Here is a 20,974-nt window from a genome sequence, read left to right on the forward strand (position 1 = left end):
AATTGGAATGAATGAGGGCACTTTCTTTATTTCTTGTTTCTTGATTTATCATACCAAAAAAAAAAAAAAACCCTTTTCCATGGGAAATCACTATAGTTATGATCTAGCCATGGAAAAGAAGCTCAGGAATTGTGTGGATATAACCCAGAAATTCTGATCCAGACTGACTAAATCTCTTCTTTTGGAACCTGCAATTTTCAAACTATATCGAAACAAATCTTCATCTAAGTAAAATTCCCCCCAATCCACTTTCTCCACCCCACCCTCTCCTGTAGTTAGGGAATAACCCAGGGCTAAATAAATACTCTCAGACCCTTCTGCAAAGGTGGGGTTAGACCTTCAATAACTACTACATGAACTTGAAACCACACCTTCATAAAATATTAGTCATATGAGACCTGGTCCAAGGATTCCAAGAAGAAGAACTCAAAGTATCTCAGTTCTGAAACATTGAAAAATTTATTGGTCTTAGGGTGTTCTTAGGAAGCAGGCAGTGAAGGGTTTTTCAAAGGAGACCAGAAGACATGAAGCCCAGTGAAGGAATAATCTCCATGTCAGTGCTACAAAAATATCAATATTTATTCATTATATTTCATTTGTTGGGAACTTTACCAAGGGCTGAGAACTTTAAGGTTGCAAATAAGGACTTGAAGGGTCAGCAAGAAAGTTAGTCAGTGGGATAGAGAGCACAGGAATTGAGAAGGAAAGCTGCACTAGCATCCATAGAGCAGATGGAATTCATCTCTCTCCAGAGTCCTCTTCTTTCAGGAATTTTGTCACCTACAGCAAGACACACAGAGTTACTGGCATCCTTGGATTTAGGACTCTAAGCTCAATCCCCACTTCCCTATTCCCTTTCCACCTAGTCCCCCCACCCTATTTCTCTGTCCTGTTCAGGTCCCAGGGAGAAGGTGATCATCCCTGAACATGCCCTGGTCCTCCAGGTGAGCAGCAGTTAGGAGTCAAGGCGTACTCTCATCCCTAAGCCCCAGCTGAGTTTGGTGGCATCCTATGTGCTTCAAGTCACCAAAATATCCCAAGAAGGAGAAGGGCCACATTATTGAGGCCAGAGAAGCTCAACTCTGAAATAATGGCAATGAAGGAAGGATCATTGCTCACAGCGTGTAAAACTGCTTTTTGTAAGGATTTCAAAACCAAAGTACATTTGCCCATATGACCCTGTGGAACATCTGAAACTACTCTATATTTCCTTCTCCTGAAATTCTTTACTTCATTGATAACCTTCTCTTCATTCTTCTGCCTCCATTTTTTCTTCAAATATTTTTCTTTTGATATTTTGTGAATCGTGCATATTTACACTGATTTTTATTTTTAAGATATTTCATTAAAATAAGAATACACATTTCAAGCCAGGTGTGGTGGCACATGCCTGTAATCCCAGTGCCTGGGAAGCTGAGACAAGAGGACTGCAAGTTCAAGGACAGCCTTCACAACTCAGCAAAGCTCTCAGCAACTTACTGAGACCTTGTCTCAAAATAAAAAAGAAAAAGGGGTGGGGATGTGGCTCAGTGGTTAAGCACTCTTGGGTTAAATCTCTAGTACCAAAAAGGAAAGAAAGAAAGAAAGAAAGAAAGAAAGAAAGAAAGAAAGAAAGAAAGGAAGGAAGGAAGGAAGGAAGGAAGGAAGGAAGGAAGGAAGGAAGGAAGGAAGGAAGGAAGGAAGGAGAAAGAAGAGAGAGAAAGAGAGAAAGAAAGAAAGAGAGAGAAAGAGAGAAAGAAAGAAAGAAAGAGAAAGAGAGAAAGAAAGAAAGAAAAAGAGAGAGAGAAAGAGAGAAAGAAAGAAAGAAAGGAGAGAGAGAGAAAGAAAGAAAGAAAGAAAGAAAGAAAGAAAGAAAGAAAGAAAGAAAGAAAGAAAGAAAAGAAGGAAGGAAGGAAGGAAGGAAGGGAGGGAAAGAAACCTCAAAATGTATGCATCCAGATATATACAATAAAATAAACCTCATGAAATCCGGTAGAATATTTATCTATGTGGTGGAGAATAAGAAGTTAGATATGGGAGTAAGGACTGAAGATAGAAGGGAATAAATGAACCAAGAGACAGAACTTGGAGGTATCCATGATGATAGTATGCATGAACTGAGTAGTGTGATTGATTTAACTCTTTGCACCTGAGGTCCAGCATGAATAATTCTACTAATAATAATAGTGATGAACTGGATGTGGTAATTATCATGGAAAGATCACTATCTAATGGGAAGAGAATCACAAAATCAAATATAGGAAACATGGCAAGTGAAAGAAGAAAGAAAGAAAGAAAGAAAGAAAGAAAGAGAGAGAGAGAGAGAGAGAGAGAGGGAGGGAGGGAGGGAGGGAGGGAGGGAGGGAGGGAGGGAAAGAAAGAAAGAAAGAAAGAAAGAAAGAAAGAAAGAAAGAAAGAAAGAAAGAAAGAAGAGAAAGAAAGAAAACCATAGAATCCCAGAAGAGGAATTTTTGTGTGAGCTTTGCCATTTGGTGAGTCCAAACAGAGCAAATAGTTTATTGGGAACCTCTCATACCACATTGTAATTATGCATAGAAATATGGGTCTGATTCTAATATTAGACTATGGGTTCTTGGAGATTCAGTCTTTCTCTTTATAAAATAAGGACTATAGGACAGTGATTAAGCATACAGTTTTGAATCCAGACTTCCTGGATTTTAATGTTAGATTCACTAATTCCTAGCTTAGTAACCTTGGTCAAGTTGTGTACATTAGAAGATACAAGTATGTCTCATGTATAAAATGATAACAATATTAGTGCCTAACTCATAGAATATTTGTGAGGATAAAGTGAGCTAAGAAATAAATGCTCAGAATAATGCCTGAGCATATTAAATACTCAATAATCAGTGTTGTCACTATTATGCAGCTCTGTGCTTTTAAACCCTTAGAAGATAAATGTACATTTAATCATATTGAATTGTTCCTTTTTCTTTCTATACAACAAGCACTGGGGTCCTTCCTCTTTTCTATGAATGCATCCTAAGAGTCCCCACCACCACAGTCACTCACAGGGGTCCCTGGGCCCGGGGGTCACGACTGGAACGCAGAGCCTTTGCGATGAGCACGGTGCCCGTGATGATGCCCACCAGGCCCACCACCAGGCCCAGGGCACAAACCACAGTCTCGGTAGCCTCTGTCACCTGGACTGGCTCCTGGGCCTCTGGGAGAAAATGAAGAGATAAGTCAGAAGGTATGGTGAAGTTTAGGGCTGGCCTGGGGTGTGCGGAGACTGAAGGTTACAGACCATTAGATGGAATGCTGGGATAGGAGACTGGGGAAGCTGGAGCAGAGAGCACCAGGTCCTGGGGGAGAGGGTGCATGGAGGGTGTGGAGGGGAAAGAGGCTCCGTACCCCAGTGGTTGAGGCTCGGCTCCTGCAGGCCCCAGTGCTCCACCTTGCAGTCATAGATGTCCTCAGCTGAGGGCACAAAGGTCAGATAATGGAACTTGTGGAACCTGTAATCTGTTCTGGGCAGAAAGACGCTCTCAGAAACACCCTCGGTGACAGGCTGCCCGTTGCGCAGCCACGTGACATTGAGCACTGGAGGGAAGAATCTGTCCACGTGGCAGATGAGGGTGTTGGGCTGGCCCAGCTCCACAGGCTCCTTGGGAAACACGGTCACCTCGGGAGGCTCTGGGAGGAGACAGAACCTGGTGAGTGCCCTGTTTTTGGATGGGTCACAAAGGTTTTCCCCAGGGGAGTATCATCTACCTTAGGCTCGGACTTTGTGTCATCTCTGGGCTCCTGAATCAGAGCCAGGAGTCTCATCCCACTGGCCAGCGTCACTCTGCTGACCTTCCTGTGCAGTGGGAAGGGGTGAGGCAGCCCTCGACTGTGCTGGAATGAGCCCACAGCCACGGGGAAGAGGGTCCCTCAGCAGTAAGCATCAATTCTCCCATTCTGTGTGACAGAGGGGCCTCCCACCCCTTCCCAGTGGGTGAAGAAGCAAAGACAAGGCAGTACCGCTGGCGGCCTGGGTGTGATTGGAGCTCTCTGTCATGACATCCAGGTTTGACTTTGCTATAGCAAGATTAGTCAAACCACCCTGAAAATCAAAGCCAAAGCCTCGGCCAAATTCAGACAGCCTCCAGATGGTCTCCTTCTTGTCCCGATCCACATACATGATTTCATCCTCATCCAACTCAGACATAAACTCCCCTGATGGTGCATTGGTCTGGGCAAACATGGCAAAGGTTGATACATGATCTGCTGTATAAAGAAAATAGAGAAGACCATGACAAAAGTAAGAACGATCATATGAGTGGTAGACAAGAAAGAATGAAAAGATTATTAATATAAAAAGGCAGAAAGAAAGAGGCCAGAGAAAAGATACATGGGAAAAGAAGGAGTAACATCTAAAAGGTAATGATGCAGAGCAGCTATAAAAGGATCTGAGGGAGGAACAAAATTAGGATAGAATCAGTGATAAGTCTAAGTGCTTCTGGTCAATGAAGTCTGAGCATCTTGGCCCTACAGAAATAGCAGTAATAACAGTGACAAGTAACATTTAATGAGCACTTAGTATGTGCCAGGTATTGTTATAAATACTTAGTTTACTGTTTAAATGTCACAATAACACTATAAATCAAATATGCTAAGTACTAATTTACAAATGAAGAAATGCAGAGAGGTTAAGTGACTTACTTAAGGACACACAGCTATGTGCAACTAGTAGAAAGATTCTTCCCTATAAGTTCTCCATCCTTCTAGGACCATAGATGTAAAAGTATTTTTGGAGTCATGGAGGTTGACGAGCAGGAATACTATTTTTCTCATTACAGAACACAGAAAAATAGCAGAAAATTGAGAGAGAAGAAATTATCTCTCACATTTTAGTGCCTGTTACAGTCTTTAAGTTTCTGTTTTGGATGTTTCATGTTCAATAAACAGCATTGTTATGTTTTGTTCATAATATTTTTGCCTCATGAATTCATTTTAATCTATTTTATAATATAAGTCACTGTTCTTCAGTTTTTCCAATTTGTTCATAATATTTTTCATTTTAGGCATATTAAATCCAATGGTTTTTCAATGGGCCTACAAGTGTTGCTGAGTTTGGTAGAACAATGAGATTTATTTTTTGTTTGTTTCTTAGTCTTTATTAGTTTGTAAAAAATAGCAAAAGATAAGAAACTATCATCATTAAATAAAGCAATGAATAGCTGAGCTTCTGGGCTTCAAATGACAGAGCAAGGGTGAAAGGGCCTTCAGGGCTTAACTGATCCAACCTCTTGAGTTTGCAATCCCAAGACATGGAGACCCAGTCTGTGCTTGGACACTTACAGCAAGAATGTTCTTTCACAAGAATTGTTAAGGTTCCTTCTCAGTTGAGAAGAATCATCTTCAGAAAAGAGGGAATAATAAAAAAGAAATGAAACTCTCCAAGATAAAGAAGGGTTAGTGGCTGGGTATGTCACGCAACGATCAGAGTTTGCCCAGTATGTGTGAGGCCCTGGATTCAATCCCCAGGAGGAAAAAACAAACAAAACAGTGTGATGATAAAGAAACATTAAATTGATAACTGTGATTGCCACTAAAAGATTATATTCTGCAAGAATTGATAAGATGGAAAGCAGAAAATTCCCAGATAACTCTCTTATTCTTAGGCTGACCAATGCAATATACTGATTGTGGAATGGCCAGTCAAGCTAATTAGTATAAATATTACTTCATATACTTGTCCTTTTGTGTATGTGTGCAAGCACTTAAAATCCACTCTCTTAGCAATTTCTCTTAGCATTGTTATCAATTCCAGTTACTATCCTGTAGATATCTTAGACTAATTCTTCCTCTAAAACTAAAATTTTGTGTCCTTTGATGAACACATCCCAAACCCAGTGCAATCTTAAGTGGACCAGTTTAAAAGGTAATAAAGGAAGACTTTTGAAGTGGGAAAAGACTTTGAGTCCAGTGTGGCATACATTGCATTTAGAATATCTAAACATCATCTAAGTAGAAATGATACATGAACAGTCGTACATGATGGCTGACTTCAGAGGACAGGTTTGGGCCAGAGGACTGAAGGGTTAGATGAGATTTTCCAGGCAAAGTGCATATGAAACGAAAAATGCAGAGGTCTAAGGGAATGCATCTGGTAACATGATAGTTAAGAAGCTCATTCGAGGAGGAAAAGGAAGATCCAGAGAAATCAGAGAAAAATTAAGATGGAGTACATTAAAGGAGGATCTAAAGAAAAGCTCCAATAACAAATCAAAAATAAGTGGTTTGCTGTGAAAATGTTATCAAGAACTCAAGTCAGAGAGACATTGAAAAGTATCCTCTGAATTCGGACTTACATAGAAGTTACTGATAGTTAAGTAGAGAGCATCCTCTGGATGTATTGGAAACAAGTCAAAAGCTCAGCTAGGTAAGGACACAGAGTGTCTCTAGGTAGAGTACTGAGTGAAGGCAAGGTTGTTTTTTATTTGTTGGTTCATATTTGTGTTTCTAAAGTAAAGAACAAATGTACATGTTGAGAGAGAAGGAACCAGTGGGAGGGAAGCAATAAAGACAGTGTAAGTTAATCAAGAATCCTAAAATGTCTTCATATCCATGTGAAGATGTATCATGGCATCTGCTATAACTCAACACAACAGGGAAACAGATACTTCTGTTTCTGCACAGTCTCACCTCCTCTTCACTTCTATCCACCTCTGGACCCCTTTGCCCTAAAATTAAACTGTCTGAGGGGTGGGACACATCTTTTAGGTGAATTTGAATCCACACCACTACATTTTTGGATGACAATTTTATCCACAGGCTTGATGCTCCCTGGTGTCAGCAGCAGGAAGAAGACCATCTTAAGTTATTATCCCTGGCTAGGTCCTGCACAGTCTAGCCATCCAAGGTCGAGACCTCTCAATGTAGCAACAGTTCTCAGGTCACTTAGGACCTGAATCACAAAGTTAATAAAAACATGGACCAGTACTATCTTGGAAGAAGGCAGAATCACCCTCAAAGATCTTGGAAGAGTCCTAAGATCCTGCAAAAGAGGGAGGAATACAGGAATACTCTAAGCAATTTATCTCCCAAGTTCCAACACACAGGGCCCATAACTCTGGGACACACAAAGCAGAAATTGAGGATTCAGGAGAGATAAGAGGAGTGCAGGGTCCAAGTAGGGTTTAATTAGAAAGTCATTGTGTGCAGAAGTCTGAGAAATGCAGAGCACAATCATCAGATTCAGGTCTGGATGTAAACCTTGACTCTTTGGCTTGGTGTACATAACCTTGGAAAATACATTAATCTTTTGGAGCTTCACTTTTTTCATCTCCAAAATGGAGAAAATAATATCTTCATCAAAGGTTCTTGAGAGATGTAAAGAAGGGGAAAGAAATCACCTAGGTGTCTAGTAAATTGTGGTGCTATTGCTATCATGATAATTGGAGCAAGAGGGAACAAAGGCAAACTTCCCATGAGGGGGAAAAGATAGAAAAGGTACATGGAGGAAAATAGGCAATAGTCCCTAAAATGTGTAATTCCTAAAGCCATTAACTGGCTGCCTATCCCCCTCTTGCCCTGACATCCCCCACCCACACACGCACCCTTTTGGGTCCTCCTGAGCACTCACCCTCTATGGCCCCAGCTCCTTGAAGACTCAGCAGGAAAGCCAGGGAGAGGGCTCTCAGGAGCACAGCTCTGGTCTGGAACATTCTCTCTTCAGGCACACCTTGTGGGGTCCCCAGGTGACAAGAATGAGCACAGGAACAGTGCTGAGGGACTGAGGCAGAACGGAGACAGACAAGAGCTCCGAAACTGTGGGCTTCTATAGACTGAAAACAGCCCAAAAGGGTGGAGAGGGATCAGCACAGCTGGGCTTAACCAATCAGAGACGTGGTAGAGCTGACTCTGCCTGTTGCCAGGTAAAGACAGACTGCAAGGGGCTCAGGAGGAGGTGGAGGACTTTCCAGGGCGAAGGGAGAACCAATTCAGAGTTGATTTTCAGAGTTAGGCTTGAAAAGATAAGTCGTACATTCTTCTGGCAGCAAATGTTTTATATTATGTTGATGAACAATAAGATTAGTCTCCCTGCATTCTCCTACCCAAACCCCACCCCCAGACATTCAGATTATCTTTGATGTTTTGTCCACTCTTTTTTCTAAGTGATTTTTAAAGCTATTTCAATCAAGCTTACAAAAATGTTTTCCTGTTCCTTGCGGACAAATACACTATCAAGAAAACATAATCTTTCAGAATCATCTGTCTGAGATATTTTTCCTTCTAATTTTTATTTAGAAGTTTTATAATTTCTATTTATAAGTTTTAATTGATGTAAATGAAGTTGATCTTTAAATTTTTTCCATTCTTGGTTACCTTTGTCATTTTTTATTACCCATGTTTCTTTTATTTTTCCCAGTGTGTAAACAGCCTGAGATGCCTTTTCCTCTTTAAATTACTATTTTTATTTTCTTTTCCTATAAGAATATCCAACACAACATTACACATGGCAACAATGGGCATCCTCATTTGGATCTTCTTTGCTTTTTTCCCTTATTTCTGTTTTTCTTTCAGGAGGAGCCTGCTGGGCTGCCCAAGTTGCCTTAACTCCTGAGCTCAAGCAACCCTCCTGCCTTCCAAGTATCTGTGACAACAGGCTGATCTTGTTTTTAAGAGGGATTTCTTTAATGCTTTTATATTATAGGTATTGTTCATTTTATGTTTTACATTTTATTTATCATATTTAAAAAATTGCTTTTCAAGTCTTATTTTAGAGATTTTTATTTCAAAGTATTTATTTGGTATTTTTAGATAAAATTATAATCAGTTAATATTTAATGTAAAATTAAGTATATCAATATTTTTCTTGTTTTGTGATAGCCTTGCCTTGCATAAATAATAGTTACTAGCAGATTTATTACAGGGAGACAATATTTTTAGTCTTTTACAACTATCTTCTCATTTAATCTTCACATCAAACTTGCATTATTTATGTTTATTCTAAAAGTAAATTACCTGAAATATTGAGGATTTAAGTATTTGTCTAATCATCTAAGCAAGTAAGTGACAAATAGGGGTCAACCAAGACACTTTTATTAAAAAATCTGAATTTTTACTCCACACGTCTATACTGAATCCTCCTTCTAAAGTCTTCTTAATAATTATATGACATAATAATTATAATTATTTATAACAATTGTATGTAAATATTATTTACAATTATAATATTATATCTACTTCTCTTGCATTTTACATGGTAGCATTTATATATATTTTAATATCTATATTTTAAAATGATGCCAGTTTGACATTTTATTAGAGACTGTGGTCCAACAGAATCAATTCATAAGTTTGTAAAGTAGGGAGTAATGGTCTTTGAAGGTTGTAAAATTATTCACAATAAAAACAAGAGAATCTGATATTTTGGAGTGGGTAGGGCCTGTGAAAATTTTTTTCCATTTTATTCTTCATCTACTGGTCTATTTATATTCACTAGGGACTTTAGTTTTCCAAAGCAATGGCAGTTCTATTCATACCATTTGAACCTAAGAGCATTGCTATAAAGGCAAGTTGTATTATCCCCTTAAAGACAAAGAATTGAAGTCCAAAAATGGCGATGCCCTTCAGGTTGCACACTTGCTTGGTAGAAATACAGCTATGCACATGCTCCCAGGGTATGGGCCCTAGACTGAGCCCTGCTGACCCTGATGACATTCCTGTGGAAGCACCTGTACCTCTAACAGGATAAAGAAAATATGGGCAATGGTAACCCTAAACATCCTATTGAGCAGACAATGCAGATGGATTCCAGAGCACATTTTGAGTTCTGGGGTGGGCACTCTAACCGCTCCATAAATCACGCCACTAATAAAACACTCACTCCATTTCATGTCCTGTGATGTGAAAGAGATGGCAGGGCTGGGGAATGATAACCCCAAAAGTGGGCCAACAGAATATCTGAGGTTGCCTTCAGAGCAAAGAAAACACATTATCTCCCCAAACCTCATGACTCATCCACCTGGTTAAAGTGAGTATCACTCTCCTTTCTCCATCATCTTAAGTGCATCTTACAGGCCATTCCCACTAACCATCTGCCCAGTGAGTGATGACTCACACAAAGCTTCTTGCTCATTGGTTCTTTTCTCAGAGTCCGTCCAATCCCAGGGTCGTAGGAGACTACTTTGGCTCATGGTTTCTGATATTTCACCCAGGAGCTCCATTCAGCAAGTCCTTCATTCCCTGACTACTACTTTTTTCAGCTCACCAGCTTTTCTAGCTCCATGATGGTCCTGCAGGTCTCTGAGGCTTCCTGGGCAACAGCTCTGATGGTGTCTCTGATGGTGCTGTTCAACCCTGTGGTCCAGGGAATGGCCACTCCAGGTAAGAGCAGAGCAGCTGTTCCTGGAGGGCCTGGCTCAGGGAACAACTCCTGAGGTCTTTCCTCTAGGGAACCAGACTTTGAAAAACAAACATGGCAGCAGGGATAGGGCACTACCACAGCCTCATGGCCTTCCCTCCCAGCTACAGAAAGCTGGTTACCTCCTTGTAACTGTCCAGCCAACCTGTTCTCTCTTCCAGGGACATAGGCACAGTGAACAGGGGAAAGGTGCCAAGGTGGTGGTATGCTTATATCTTTTGGACAGTGGGCCGAGAAGTCCAGAATGACTTTAGGTGACAATGTTTTCAGAGAGACAGGTCAGCAAAGTCCACCTCCTGATTTCCTCATATCTGTATCACAGTTTGAGGGGACTCAGGTCACCCTGACAATTTCATGCTCAAGGAGAGTCCTTTCCACTCCCCAGAGTGGGACAGGAGCCCAGGCCCCTGGACAGCGATGACCACATGGAGAGGAAGGGGACAGGGCAGGTGATGGTTCTACCCCAGCAGCACTCTAGTCGAAGGTGATCCTTTCAATCTTCCCAGAGCTTGGTTGTAGTATTAGAGAGAATTGAGATTTGTAGGAAGAGTGAGAGGAGGGTGTGTAGGTCTGTAGAAAGGGGCTGAGTGCAGATTACCAGACAGCCAGGGAAGGAGAGGCCAAGGGAAGACTTCTCATGCTGCCTCCCCTGGCTAAAATGTATCATGGCTTCCAAGATCTACTGATTCTCTCAGAATGCTTCTTAACTCTATGGTCCCAATTCATACCCAACACCACAAGTGGAAGATCTATAAAATAGCTGTCTTACTAATACCTACCTTTCTTTCTCCAAGCCACCTTCTTTCAGACCTCTCCACTCCTGTCCTTGGATATACCGTCCTCATTTCACTTCCTCATTTTCCTGGGGTAACAGTTTAAATGTCCTGAGCCCAGTCCCTCACTAAGATAAAAGAAAGGTGGACAAAACAGTCAGCAACTAACCAACAAAACCTTTTCAACCTTGAAGGTCTGGTCCACAAGGCAACTCCCCTGGAGGTTTTCAAGTAGCCAGTGAGCTGCTTGGTTCCTCTTTCCTATGGGTTTCTTTAGTGTTTTACTAGATTAAAGTAGAACACCATTGTAAAGGGAAGGAACGCACGTGTATTGAGCAGCGCCAGCACAAAGCTACATGGTTTACATGTGTTAACTTATTTCATTCTCACAGCAATTCTTCACAGTAAGTGGTGTTATTAGTATAGTTCACATTTCAAGAAATGGAGACTTAGAGCTGGGGGTGTAGCTCAGTGGTAGGTCATCTGCCTCGCATATGCAGTGCCCTGAGTTTGATCCCCAGCATTGCAAACAAAAATAAAATCAGAAACAAGAAAATTAATAAAGAAAAAGAGGGAAGGAAATAAAAGAAAGGGAAAAGAAAAAGAAAGAAAATAAATGAAGACTTAGAAGGTTGTTTCTTGCCCAAGATCATACAGTAATACAGGGACTTAAATCTGTTCATACCTGTATTATGTTCCTTTTCTTTGACTATATTACCTCCATTATATCCTCCTAAAATTTTTTTAATATATTCTGTTCTGGAAAAGACATTAATTCATTTACATCAGTGCTTTTTCAAAATGTGCTCTGGGTAACTAAATTGTCAAGCATTCTACCTATGGTGTATGACTCCCCATAAACAAAAAATGAAATTTTCAAATTCCATTTAAAAACCCTCACATCGCTTATGTCTTCTTTGCAGGTATAATTGTATTTTTAAAAGTTAAATGCCTGAGCTGGGCATGGTGGCATATGCTTGTAATCCCAGCAACTCTGGAGGCTGAAACAGGACACAAGTTCAAGGGCAGCCTCAGTAACTTAGCAAGGCCCTAAACAACTTATTGAGACCCTGTCTCAAAATAAAAAATAAAAAGAGCTGAGGATGTAGCTCAAAGGTAAAGTTCCCCTGGGTTCAATGTCCAGTATAGGAAGGAAGGGAGACATTAAATTTTGCTAGAGAAAAGTTTTTAAATTATTTTTTCTAGACTGAAAAACATTCCCATGTTGATAAATGAGGAGAGGAAAAGGACAAACAGATTAAAATTACAAGATACAAATTCAGAGCGGGGCAATTGAATAGGGACAGGCAAGTGGTTAGAAGAGGGAGAAAGACTCTGGACTAGAGGGGATTAGGAACAATGGCCAGGGGACTCAGAAGCTGAGACAAAAGGGACCAGGAAAGGAGCAAGTCAGGATATCTAAGCCAAGAGTGGCTCTTGCCTTAGCCACTGTGGACTAATGGCCTGTTGGTGGCCTTGAGGCCCCACCTATCCCTTTTCTGTTCTCTTCCCTTAACTCTGTAGTTTCTGAGGTGGAGGTAAAGACAGAATTCTCTAGAAGACCAAAGATATTCTGGCCATCACTGTGTGACAGGAGGAATGATCAGATCACCTCTTCAATCACCCGCATCTTGCTCCTGGAAACTCCAGGCCTATTTTCTTCTTCAGGAAGCCTCCCCAGTCTCTGGGTTTAGAGCAGGCAGCGCAGCTTCATCTAGGGCTTTGGGCCCCTGTCTTTGATTTTAACCTCTTCCAGTTCCTCTCAGTCTCCCCGTGACAAGGTGAAAAACAGGCGAGCATCCTATTTCAAAATGGTTTTGTAGTCCCACCACATTTGGTCTCAGAAGCTGTGTGATTGATTGGATCTGGCATTTTAACTTCTGATGTCCTTTCTAATGAAGTAACAGGCTGATCCCATTAAAACATACATAATATGCTGGTTTAGAGCTCCCTCTTGTGGCCCCAACATATCATTCATTTCATTTGTTGGTTCAGACATTTACTGATAAGAAAAATGTACTGAGAGCTAGGTTAGATGTTAGAAAACAGTAAGTATTTGCCTTGAGATGTTAATCTATACAGGATGGAAAAGATATGCAAAACAACCAAACCACCTTGTTTCCCCTAATGAGAACAGGCCCAGAGACAAACAGAATGAATGAATGAATGAATGAATGAATGAAAGAAAACATGAAAGATGACTGTTACTTCTGTGGAGACTGCATTTACCAAACTGTGTAGGTAGCTTCCTAAGAAGTCCAGTGTGAGGAAGGTTACCATGTTTCTTTACATAAAAACTGTATCATCTGCTGGCTGTGATGGCTCATGCTGGTAATCCCAGCAGGTTGGAGCTGAGATAGGAGCATTACAAGTTCAAAAGCAGCCTCAGCAACTTAGCAAGTCCCTGTCTCAAAACAGAGAGGGGCCTGGGAATGTGGCTCAGTGGTTAAGCACTGCTGGGTTCAATCTCTGATACAAAAAAAAAAAAAAAACTACAACAAAAATCAAAACAAAAACAAAACCAAAAATCATCTATGAGTCCAGGAACAATAGAGCTCACCCTCAAGGTCTCTGGGCATTGTTGTTTTCATTGATTAAGATCCATTCCACATCTGTGAGAACACTCTTTCTATAGTCATCTTTGAAAAATGAAAAGCTACATTAACTTTTAGGGTAGATGGGCTTTCTTTATACTGAGCTTTAAGAAAATTTTAGGAAATTTCTATCTACATTCCCAGCATGCAGAACAAGAGAAAACTGAGTTATATTCAAGAGGAAAGAACACCTCGCTGAGGAAAAGAGAAGGAAAGAAGGGAGGGCTTCCTGGAGGAGGTGACATTGAACTAAGTTTTTCTACAGGATGGCTGGGTCAGGCTCAAAGCCCGGATAGGGACAGCAGCACCACTCTCTCCCCAGCTCCTCCTGCCCCTGCAGTTTCTCTGTCTAGGAGACTTTGTGCTGTAGTGAGGCTCGGCTCCTCCTGTGACCCCACGTGAAATATCCCCTCCTCCGGCCTCCGCAAAATTGATCACTTCTCAGAGTGCCCGCACCTTCCTAAAGGTCACTGGGTCACCCTCAGCAGAGGGTCACAGTTACTCAGTGGATCCTCTCATGTTGCGGTGAGGAAAGGGGGGCCTGGATCCGTTCCGTGACCTAAAATCCAGGGCTCGTTATTGGGGAGAAAAACGATGGGATTTAAAACCCAACCCTGGTGGGTAAATACAACCCCGCGTGCACCGGGGCCATGAAGAGCGGGAGCGGGGGCTCCAGGAACCAGGTCGCCGCGGCTCCGGGCGGCTCTGGGCGGCTCTGGGCCCTGTGGCCTGGCGGGCGGCCCGAGGGTCCAGGCCGGGTCCTGGCGTCAGGACTGACCCGAAGCCGAGGGGCCAGCGGGCGGGGGTCGCGGGCCGTGGCGGCTGCCGGGCTCGGCCCGGAAGCGCGGGACGGGGACAAGAGAGGGGGTCGCTCGGGCCGTTGGGTCGTGGGGTGGCGGGTGTCGCGGGCCCCGGGAGTCGCGGCCGGGCTCAGCGCCGTCCTGCTCCCCGCAGAGAATTACGTCTTCCAGGGACGGATGGACTGCTACGCCTCCCACGGGACGCAGCGCTACGTGGAGAGATACATCTACAACCTGGAGGAGTTCGTGCGCTTCGACAGCGACGTCGGGGAGTACCGCGCGGTGAGCGAGCTGGGGCGGCCGGCAGCCGAGAACTTCAACAGCCAGAAGGACGTCCTGGAGGATGAGCGGGCCAGGGTGGACACTGTGTGCAGACACAACTACGAGATCATCGAGCGCTACACCGTGCAGCGCCGAGGTGAGACCGAGGGCGGGGTCGGGCGCCGCGGGCCCAGAGCAGCCACCGCCGCCACCAGGGCAGGAAGGGGACTGTGGGGCTGGGGGAGTGCGGGAGGGCCAACCCCGAGGCTTGCGCGGGCAGTGAGGGGAAATGAGGCGACAGGATAACTTGTCGCGGGTCGTGGGAAATGGAAACCGAGACGCCACCTCCGGGAGACACCCTGGGAGACCGTCGGATTGCGAGCCCGAGGGACGCCCGCCCGCCGCTGGATTTCCTCTGGACCGGAACAGGAGGGTCTGCAGCTGGGAAGGGAGATCTGGGCCTTTTGACATCTGCTAAGGAGGCGGAATCCAGTGGGAAGAGAGTAAAGGGCTGATCCCAGAACTGACATTTGAGATGTTGCCTCAGAGAAAAAACCAGCAGAACAAGAAGAGTGGGGTTAGAAGAACCAAGGCAGAGAAATGCCACAGAAGCTGAGGTAGAGGGGTGACAGCAGTCAATAGAGACACCAAGGACTTCAGAAGATAAGTAGATAGAGGTTGAAAGGCGGGCTGGGAAACCAGGGAACGCAGATTGTCTGCAGCCTGGGAGCAGGAACTGAAGGAGGCCGGCTGAGAAGTAAGAGGACAGGGTGAGGCTGAGCGTGGAGCAGAAGCTCCTTGGGGCTGAGATGGTATTTATCTAGGATTCCCTGGGCTGTTACTGAGTAGTGTTTGCATTCAATGTGCTAATCCTTCAGGAAACCTGAGTGTACAGGTGAGAAGACAGGTGATGTGTGTCTGGAGCCAAAACTTTTTGAGGACTTTTCCAGAGCCTGGGGCTTGTGGAATAGCACGGAGGGGTGGGGGTGGGGGTGAGCCTTCAACAGAAACAGGGACACTTATCATACAGAAAAGAGAAAGGATGAAGGGTAGGAGAAGGGAGAGACTATGGGAGGGCTCATCTTTGAACCCTCTTTTTTCTTTTCTTTCTTTCTTTCTTTCTTTTTTTTTTTGAAAGTAGAAAGCAGTGTTATCTGCAAGAGTAAGCATGTGAACCAATTGTAAGAATTATGAGAGTGACATGACTTTAGAAAAGTTGCTGACATAATTAGGTAAGAAAATGTCCAAAGGCAAGAAATAGGATTGGCAATAATTATAGGGCCTGACCATTAGTGTGTATGGACACAACTTTCTTTGTGGCATAATTCATTGCCAGTTCACAGAGAGCCCTGGTGTCAGTCTGAGGAGTTTGGTTTAGTCACCTAGATCACTGGGTCCCTAACTAGCTCTGCTCAGCAGAGTCTCCTGGAGATCTTTAAAGCACAGATCTTTAAGTCACTAGAATCTCTGCCCAAAGAGTCACAAGTTGTAGGTGATGAGATCAGGAAAGCTATATTTTTAATTGATGCCTAGTAATTCTCATGTAACCAGGTAAGTGTTGCCAGACCCTAAACCTCAGGATTTGGGTTTGTTTCTCAGGTAGGAAATGTCAAGGCCAGAGTTCTGTTTTCAGAGAATATTCAATAGGTCGGAAAGAGGAGTGACTGGAGTCAGAAAGATAGAATAAGAAAACATTGTTATTGTCTAGGAAAAAGTAATAGAGCATGAATTATAAAGAGAAGAAAAGAGAGGAAAGGGAGAATGAGTGTTTGGGAATTTGCAGTGTGAACGCCTGACAAAAATTCTAGAAGTAACTGAACAGGTGTTTTGTGGGCATTGAAAAAAACAGCCTTAGACGACATGGGAATATCTTGCCTTTATGAAAGGTATTTTGAGCTGGAGAAGAAATAAGACCATTGGTCTACAGACCTAGCTCCAGTGCCCCCAGATGTCAGTTGTATATTCTAGGTACAGTTCTTCATGGAATGTTCTGGGCCTTAAAATAGTCATGCAGATAGAGCCACTGACTTGCATGAGGCCCAAGAGACTTAAGAGAAATTTAACCAAATTCACAAAATGAGACAGGAGCCGAACATCTGATGAACTGTGAGTTTATAAAAGTGGTCAAAATAAAAGATATCCCTGAAAATAAAATATCTATGAGGGAGAAGACTGGCAGTATTGGAGAAGTCTGGACAGGAAGTCAAGTTGTTTAAGGAGACAATAGGTTTGGGGATACCTCAAGAACATGCTGTTACCTGACCCTGTTCCACCTCAGCATATTTGTTTTTCTTGGAGTAGAAATTAGAAAAAAAAAAAAAGTAAGTTATTAGGACCTAGAAGCTATGATGTGGGAAATTTCCCTGAACAGGCTTTCTCTAGAGGCACGTGGATCTTGTCTGGCCTCTGGAGAGCAGGAAGGCCTCTGAAGCTGGTAGATATTGAGGAGTCGTAACTATTAGGAGGTGTCAGGAGGTGACAGGAAGTAGACAGCAGTATGGAAATGGACATAGGAGCAGCAGAAAAGATGGATGAGGGAAGAACAAGGAGAGGAAGGTACATCAGAGAGATACAGAGGTATAGACAACATCTACGCTTGAGGGCTCCATCAGGCAACCCAGAAAGACTTTGAAGAGGAGAAACTTGGGAACAGACTGAAATTCCTACTAACCAAACAGATGGGGCTCAGAATGTTGCACTTGAAAATAAGACTTAGATTTGAAGATCTTGAGGTTTTGTAGGTAAGGGAGAGCATCATATATATAGGTTATTTGAAAAACAAGTCATCGTCAAATTTGTTTCTTGTACTTTTAATGTTTGGGATATAAACTTAGATTGGCAGACCGAGAGAATGTCATTGCCTATATATCTTCATGAAATTATTTGACTAAATTTTGCATCCATTTCATCAAGATACAACATTGAGAAGACAGGTAGTTTCACAGCTGAAGAAGGATTGTTTATCAAAAGACTTAATCAATCACTCATAATTTAAATTTCTACTAAAATTGCAACAAAGTGCTGCTTTTGTGTTGCCCCAACCTTACCAATCTTTCTTTTTTTTTTTATTGGTTGTTCAAAACATTACAAAGCTCATGACATATCATCTTCCATACATTTGATTCGAGTGGGTTATGAACTCCCATTTTTTTTTAAAGAGAGAGTGAGAGAGGAGAGAGAGAGAGAATTTTCTTAATATTTATTTTTTAGTTCTCGGCGGACACAACATCCCCGTTGGTATGTGGTGCTGAGGATCGAACCCAGGCCGCGCGCATGCCAGGCGAGCGCCCTTACCGCTTGAGCCACATCCCCAGCCCTGAACTCCCATTTTTTACCCCAAATACAAGTTGCAGAATCATATCGGTTACACATCCACATTTTTACATAATACTATATTAATGACTGTTGTATTTTGCTACCTTTCCTATCCCTTACTATCCCCCCTCCCCTTCCCTCTCATTTTCCCTCTCTACCCCATCTGCTGTTGTTTAATTCTCTCCCTTGTTTTTTTTCCCCTTTCCCCTCACAAACTCTTATATGTAATTTTGTGTAACAATGAGGGTCTCCTTCCATTTCCAAACAGTTTCCCTTCTCTCTCCTTTCTCCCACCCCACTTGTCTCTGTTTAATGTTAGTCTTTTCCTCATGCTCTTCTTCCATGTTCTGATCTTAGTTGCTCTCTTTATATCAAAGGAGACATTTGGCATTTGTTTTTTAAGGATTGGCTAGCTTCACTTAGCATTATCTGCTCTAATGCCATCCATTTCCCTGCAAAATCCATGATTTTGTCATTTTTTAGTGCTGCGTAATACTCCATTGTGTATAAATGCCACAGTTTTTTAATCCATTCATCTATTGAAGGGCATCTAGGTTGATTCCAAAGTCTAGCTATTGTGAATTGTGCTGCTGTGATCATTGATGTGGCAGTATCCCTATGGTATGCTCACCAATCTTTCTTTATCATATAACTAATAATTATGTATATTCCCTTTGAAAGCCTATCTCCATCTTTTTAGTATAGCAGGTATCCACTAACCCAATTATGACATTTGTATCTTAAATATATAAAAACCACTTCCCTAATGAAAACATCTAAAAAATAATAATCTCAAATATCATTCCTTTTATTTCTCCTAGTCAAGCCTAAAGTTCATGTGTCTCCCACCAAGAAGGGGACCCTGCAGCATCACAACATGCTTGTCTGCCACGTGACAGATTTCTACCCAGGCAACATTAAAGTCCGATGGTTCCTGAATGGACAGGAGGAAACAGCTGGGGTTGTGGCCACTGAACTGATACGAAATGGAGACTGGACCTTCCAGATCATGGTGATGCTGGAGATGACCCCCAAGCAGGGAGATGTCTACACCTGCCACGTGGAGCACCCCAGCCTGAACAGCCCAGTCACTGTGGAGTGGAGTGAGTTACCCTCAAGTGACCTTCTAGATCCCACATTCTGAGATGCAGGGAACAAATTGGCTCCAGGGTCCACTCATCTTGTCTTATGTGTGTACACTGGGACCATTCCCATCCACTTGTAGTTATAAGCTAGAGGCAGTGGAGACTAACCTGTCCCTGGGGGTCAAGATCTCCTTGCTTAACCTTTTACCCTGGTCTCTGTTATGTTGAAAGGCAGCTGCCAGAATCAGCATCTGTCATCCTGTTGAATTCACCACCCTAAGTCCAGAACAAGGGGGTTCTTTCTGAATGTACTCCTCCTCCTCCTCAGTGGACCCTCTCACTGTCCTCCTGCTGATCTCCTGCTCCAGCTCCAGGATCTCAGACAAGACCCAGGAAGGGATGCAGCTGGAGGCCCTGAAACTAATCCTGGATTCTGTTCTTCCCAGAGGCACAGTCTGACTCTGCCCGGAACAAGACCCTGACTGGGGTTGGGGGCTTCGTGCTGGGGCTCATCTTCCTTGTAGTGGGCGTCTTCATGCACAAGAGAAGCAAGAAAGGTAAGAAAGCCAGGAGGAGACTGAGGCTTGCCTTCCTGGCTTCCTCATCTGCATGATGAGGGACTGAGACAGGAGAGCAGTGCTGGAGAGTTCTGGAAGCCACTGAAATCAGATCGTCAAAGCAAAGATGGCCTGTAGGGAGGGAGGAAAGCCCAGATGACAAGGTCTGGTGCTCAAGCTCATGTGGGGTCCATGTAGTGAGGGGCACTGGAAGGTGGGATAAGGGTTTCTCTCATTCTGAGGCGGTTTTAATGGCTGAATGCATCCCCTTTCCTCCTTTCATTCTAGCTCAACGAGGACCTTGATAAACAGGTAACACTCCTCCTCTGTTTCCTTGAGGGACTGGGTTGCAGAAGGATTAGGTGTTGTCCTTGCATTATGACTGGCCACAGGGAAGAGGGTCGCAGACCTGAACTTCCCTCTCAGCCTCAGCCCTTGAGTGAGTGTGGGCAAAGAGCCGTCCTTTACTCCACTGGGGATGGAAGCTCAGGAAAACGGGTTTTTATCAAGCTAAGACTCAATCTTATAAAACCCTACCTTTTCTGTCCTGGAGCTCAGAGGAAGAGGGCTCACCAACCTGAGATGACTTTTTCTCCACCCCACAGGGCTCCTGATCTTACCAGAAGACTCTCTGTACCTTGGAACAAGAATTTTTCTGCGTTTCTTTAGTCCCTGAGGCTGATTCTGGGGCAGATTCCCAGCCTCCCAAAGGATGTTGCTGTCAAGTAATTGCTCTGAAACCAGAGTCTATAGCTCTGCTCTTTGACTCAATGCAGTTTCCTGAGGCCTTCAACCAAGTTCCCTCCTCCTGAACTCCATAAATAATCAAAATTCAACATGGTTGTTTGTTTTCTTTTAAGAATATGCAGTGAGTCATCTCTGCCATTGCTTTTGTGTGCGGGTTTTGGTAAACAGAGATAATGGAGAAGTTCATTGTCATGTACACACAGGCAAGAAGGAAAACATAAAAATAGGGATATACTAACTGTTGCATAAGGTAGCCAACTGGACATGGACTTTTTCTGAATTTACTATATTTATATTATGGGCTGCCCCATAATTGTGTTTGCCCCTTTCATCTACGTAGGTCTGGGACCATGATTCCTAATTATTCTTTGGTGAGCAGACAGTGACTCTGAACATGAATATGGCTATGTGACCTATAGTCACCGATTCAACATATATCTTATTAAGTGCATGTTTCACCATTATCAGCTAAGAAATAAGTTAAA

At 43.0% G+C, this 20,974-nt stretch overlaps 2 protein-coding genes across 3 annotated transcripts; one reads left to right on the forward strand and one right to left on the reverse strand.

Moving 5' to 3' along the window:
- Positions 1-436: 436 nt before the first annotated feature.
- On the reverse strand, positions 437-7,775 carry LOC308648722 (HLA class II histocompatibility antigen, DP alpha 1 chain-like; the record flags this gene model as incomplete). 2 transcript variants are annotated; one of them, XM_081293704.1, is made up of 5 exons in its annotated part: positions 7,574-7,775; positions 3,967-4,212; positions 3,355-3,636; positions 3,013-3,163; positions 437-780 (listed from the first exon to the last, which is right to left on the reverse strand). In XM_081293704.1, exons 1-5 carry the CDS (start codon positions 7,653-7,655, stop codon positions 777-779), a joined length of 765 nt encoding a protein of 254 aa, XP_081149830.1. In that variant the 5' UTR covers positions 7,656-7,775. The 2 variants fall into 2 exon arrangements, with proteins under 2 accessions (XP_081149830.1, XP_081149831.1); XM_081293705.1 differs by lacking the exon at positions 437-780 and having other exon boundaries at positions 3,009-3,163.
- Positions 7,776-10,157: 2,382 nt separating this feature from the next.
- Positions 10,158-20,595, forward strand: LOC308648719 (HLA class II histocompatibility antigen, DP beta 1 chain-like). Its single transcript, XM_081293700.1, has 6 exons — positions 10,158-10,320; positions 14,679-14,942; positions 18,922-19,203; positions 19,632-19,742; positions 20,031-20,054; positions 20,348-20,595. Exons 1-5 carry the CDS (start codon positions 10,221-10,223, stop codon positions 20,045-20,047), a joined length of 774 nt encoding a protein of 257 aa, XP_081149826.1. The 5' UTR covers positions 10,158-10,220; the 3' UTR covers positions 20,048-20,054; positions 20,348-20,595.
- Positions 20,596-20,974: the final 379 nt, after the last annotated feature.

This window comes from Spermophilus citellus (assembly GCF_964194105.1).
Source record: "Spermophilus citellus genome assembly, chromosome: 5".
NCBI lineage: Eukaryota > Metazoa > Chordata > Mammalia > Rodentia > Sciuridae > Spermophilus > Spermophilus citellus.

Coding starts and splice junctions, on each gene's coding strand:
- LOC308648719 (XM_081293700.1), top strand. CDS start 10,221: ATGATGGTCCTGCAGGTCTCTGAGGCTTCCTGGGCAACAGCTCTGATG. Junction 14,943..18,921: donor CTACACCGTGCAGCGCCGAG/GTGAGACCGAGG, acceptor TATTTCTCCTAG/TCAAGCCTAAAGTTCATGTG. Junction 19,204..19,631: donor CCCAGTCACTGTGGAGTGGA/GTGAGTTACCCT, acceptor TGTTCTTCCCAG/AGGCACAGTCTGACTCTGCC.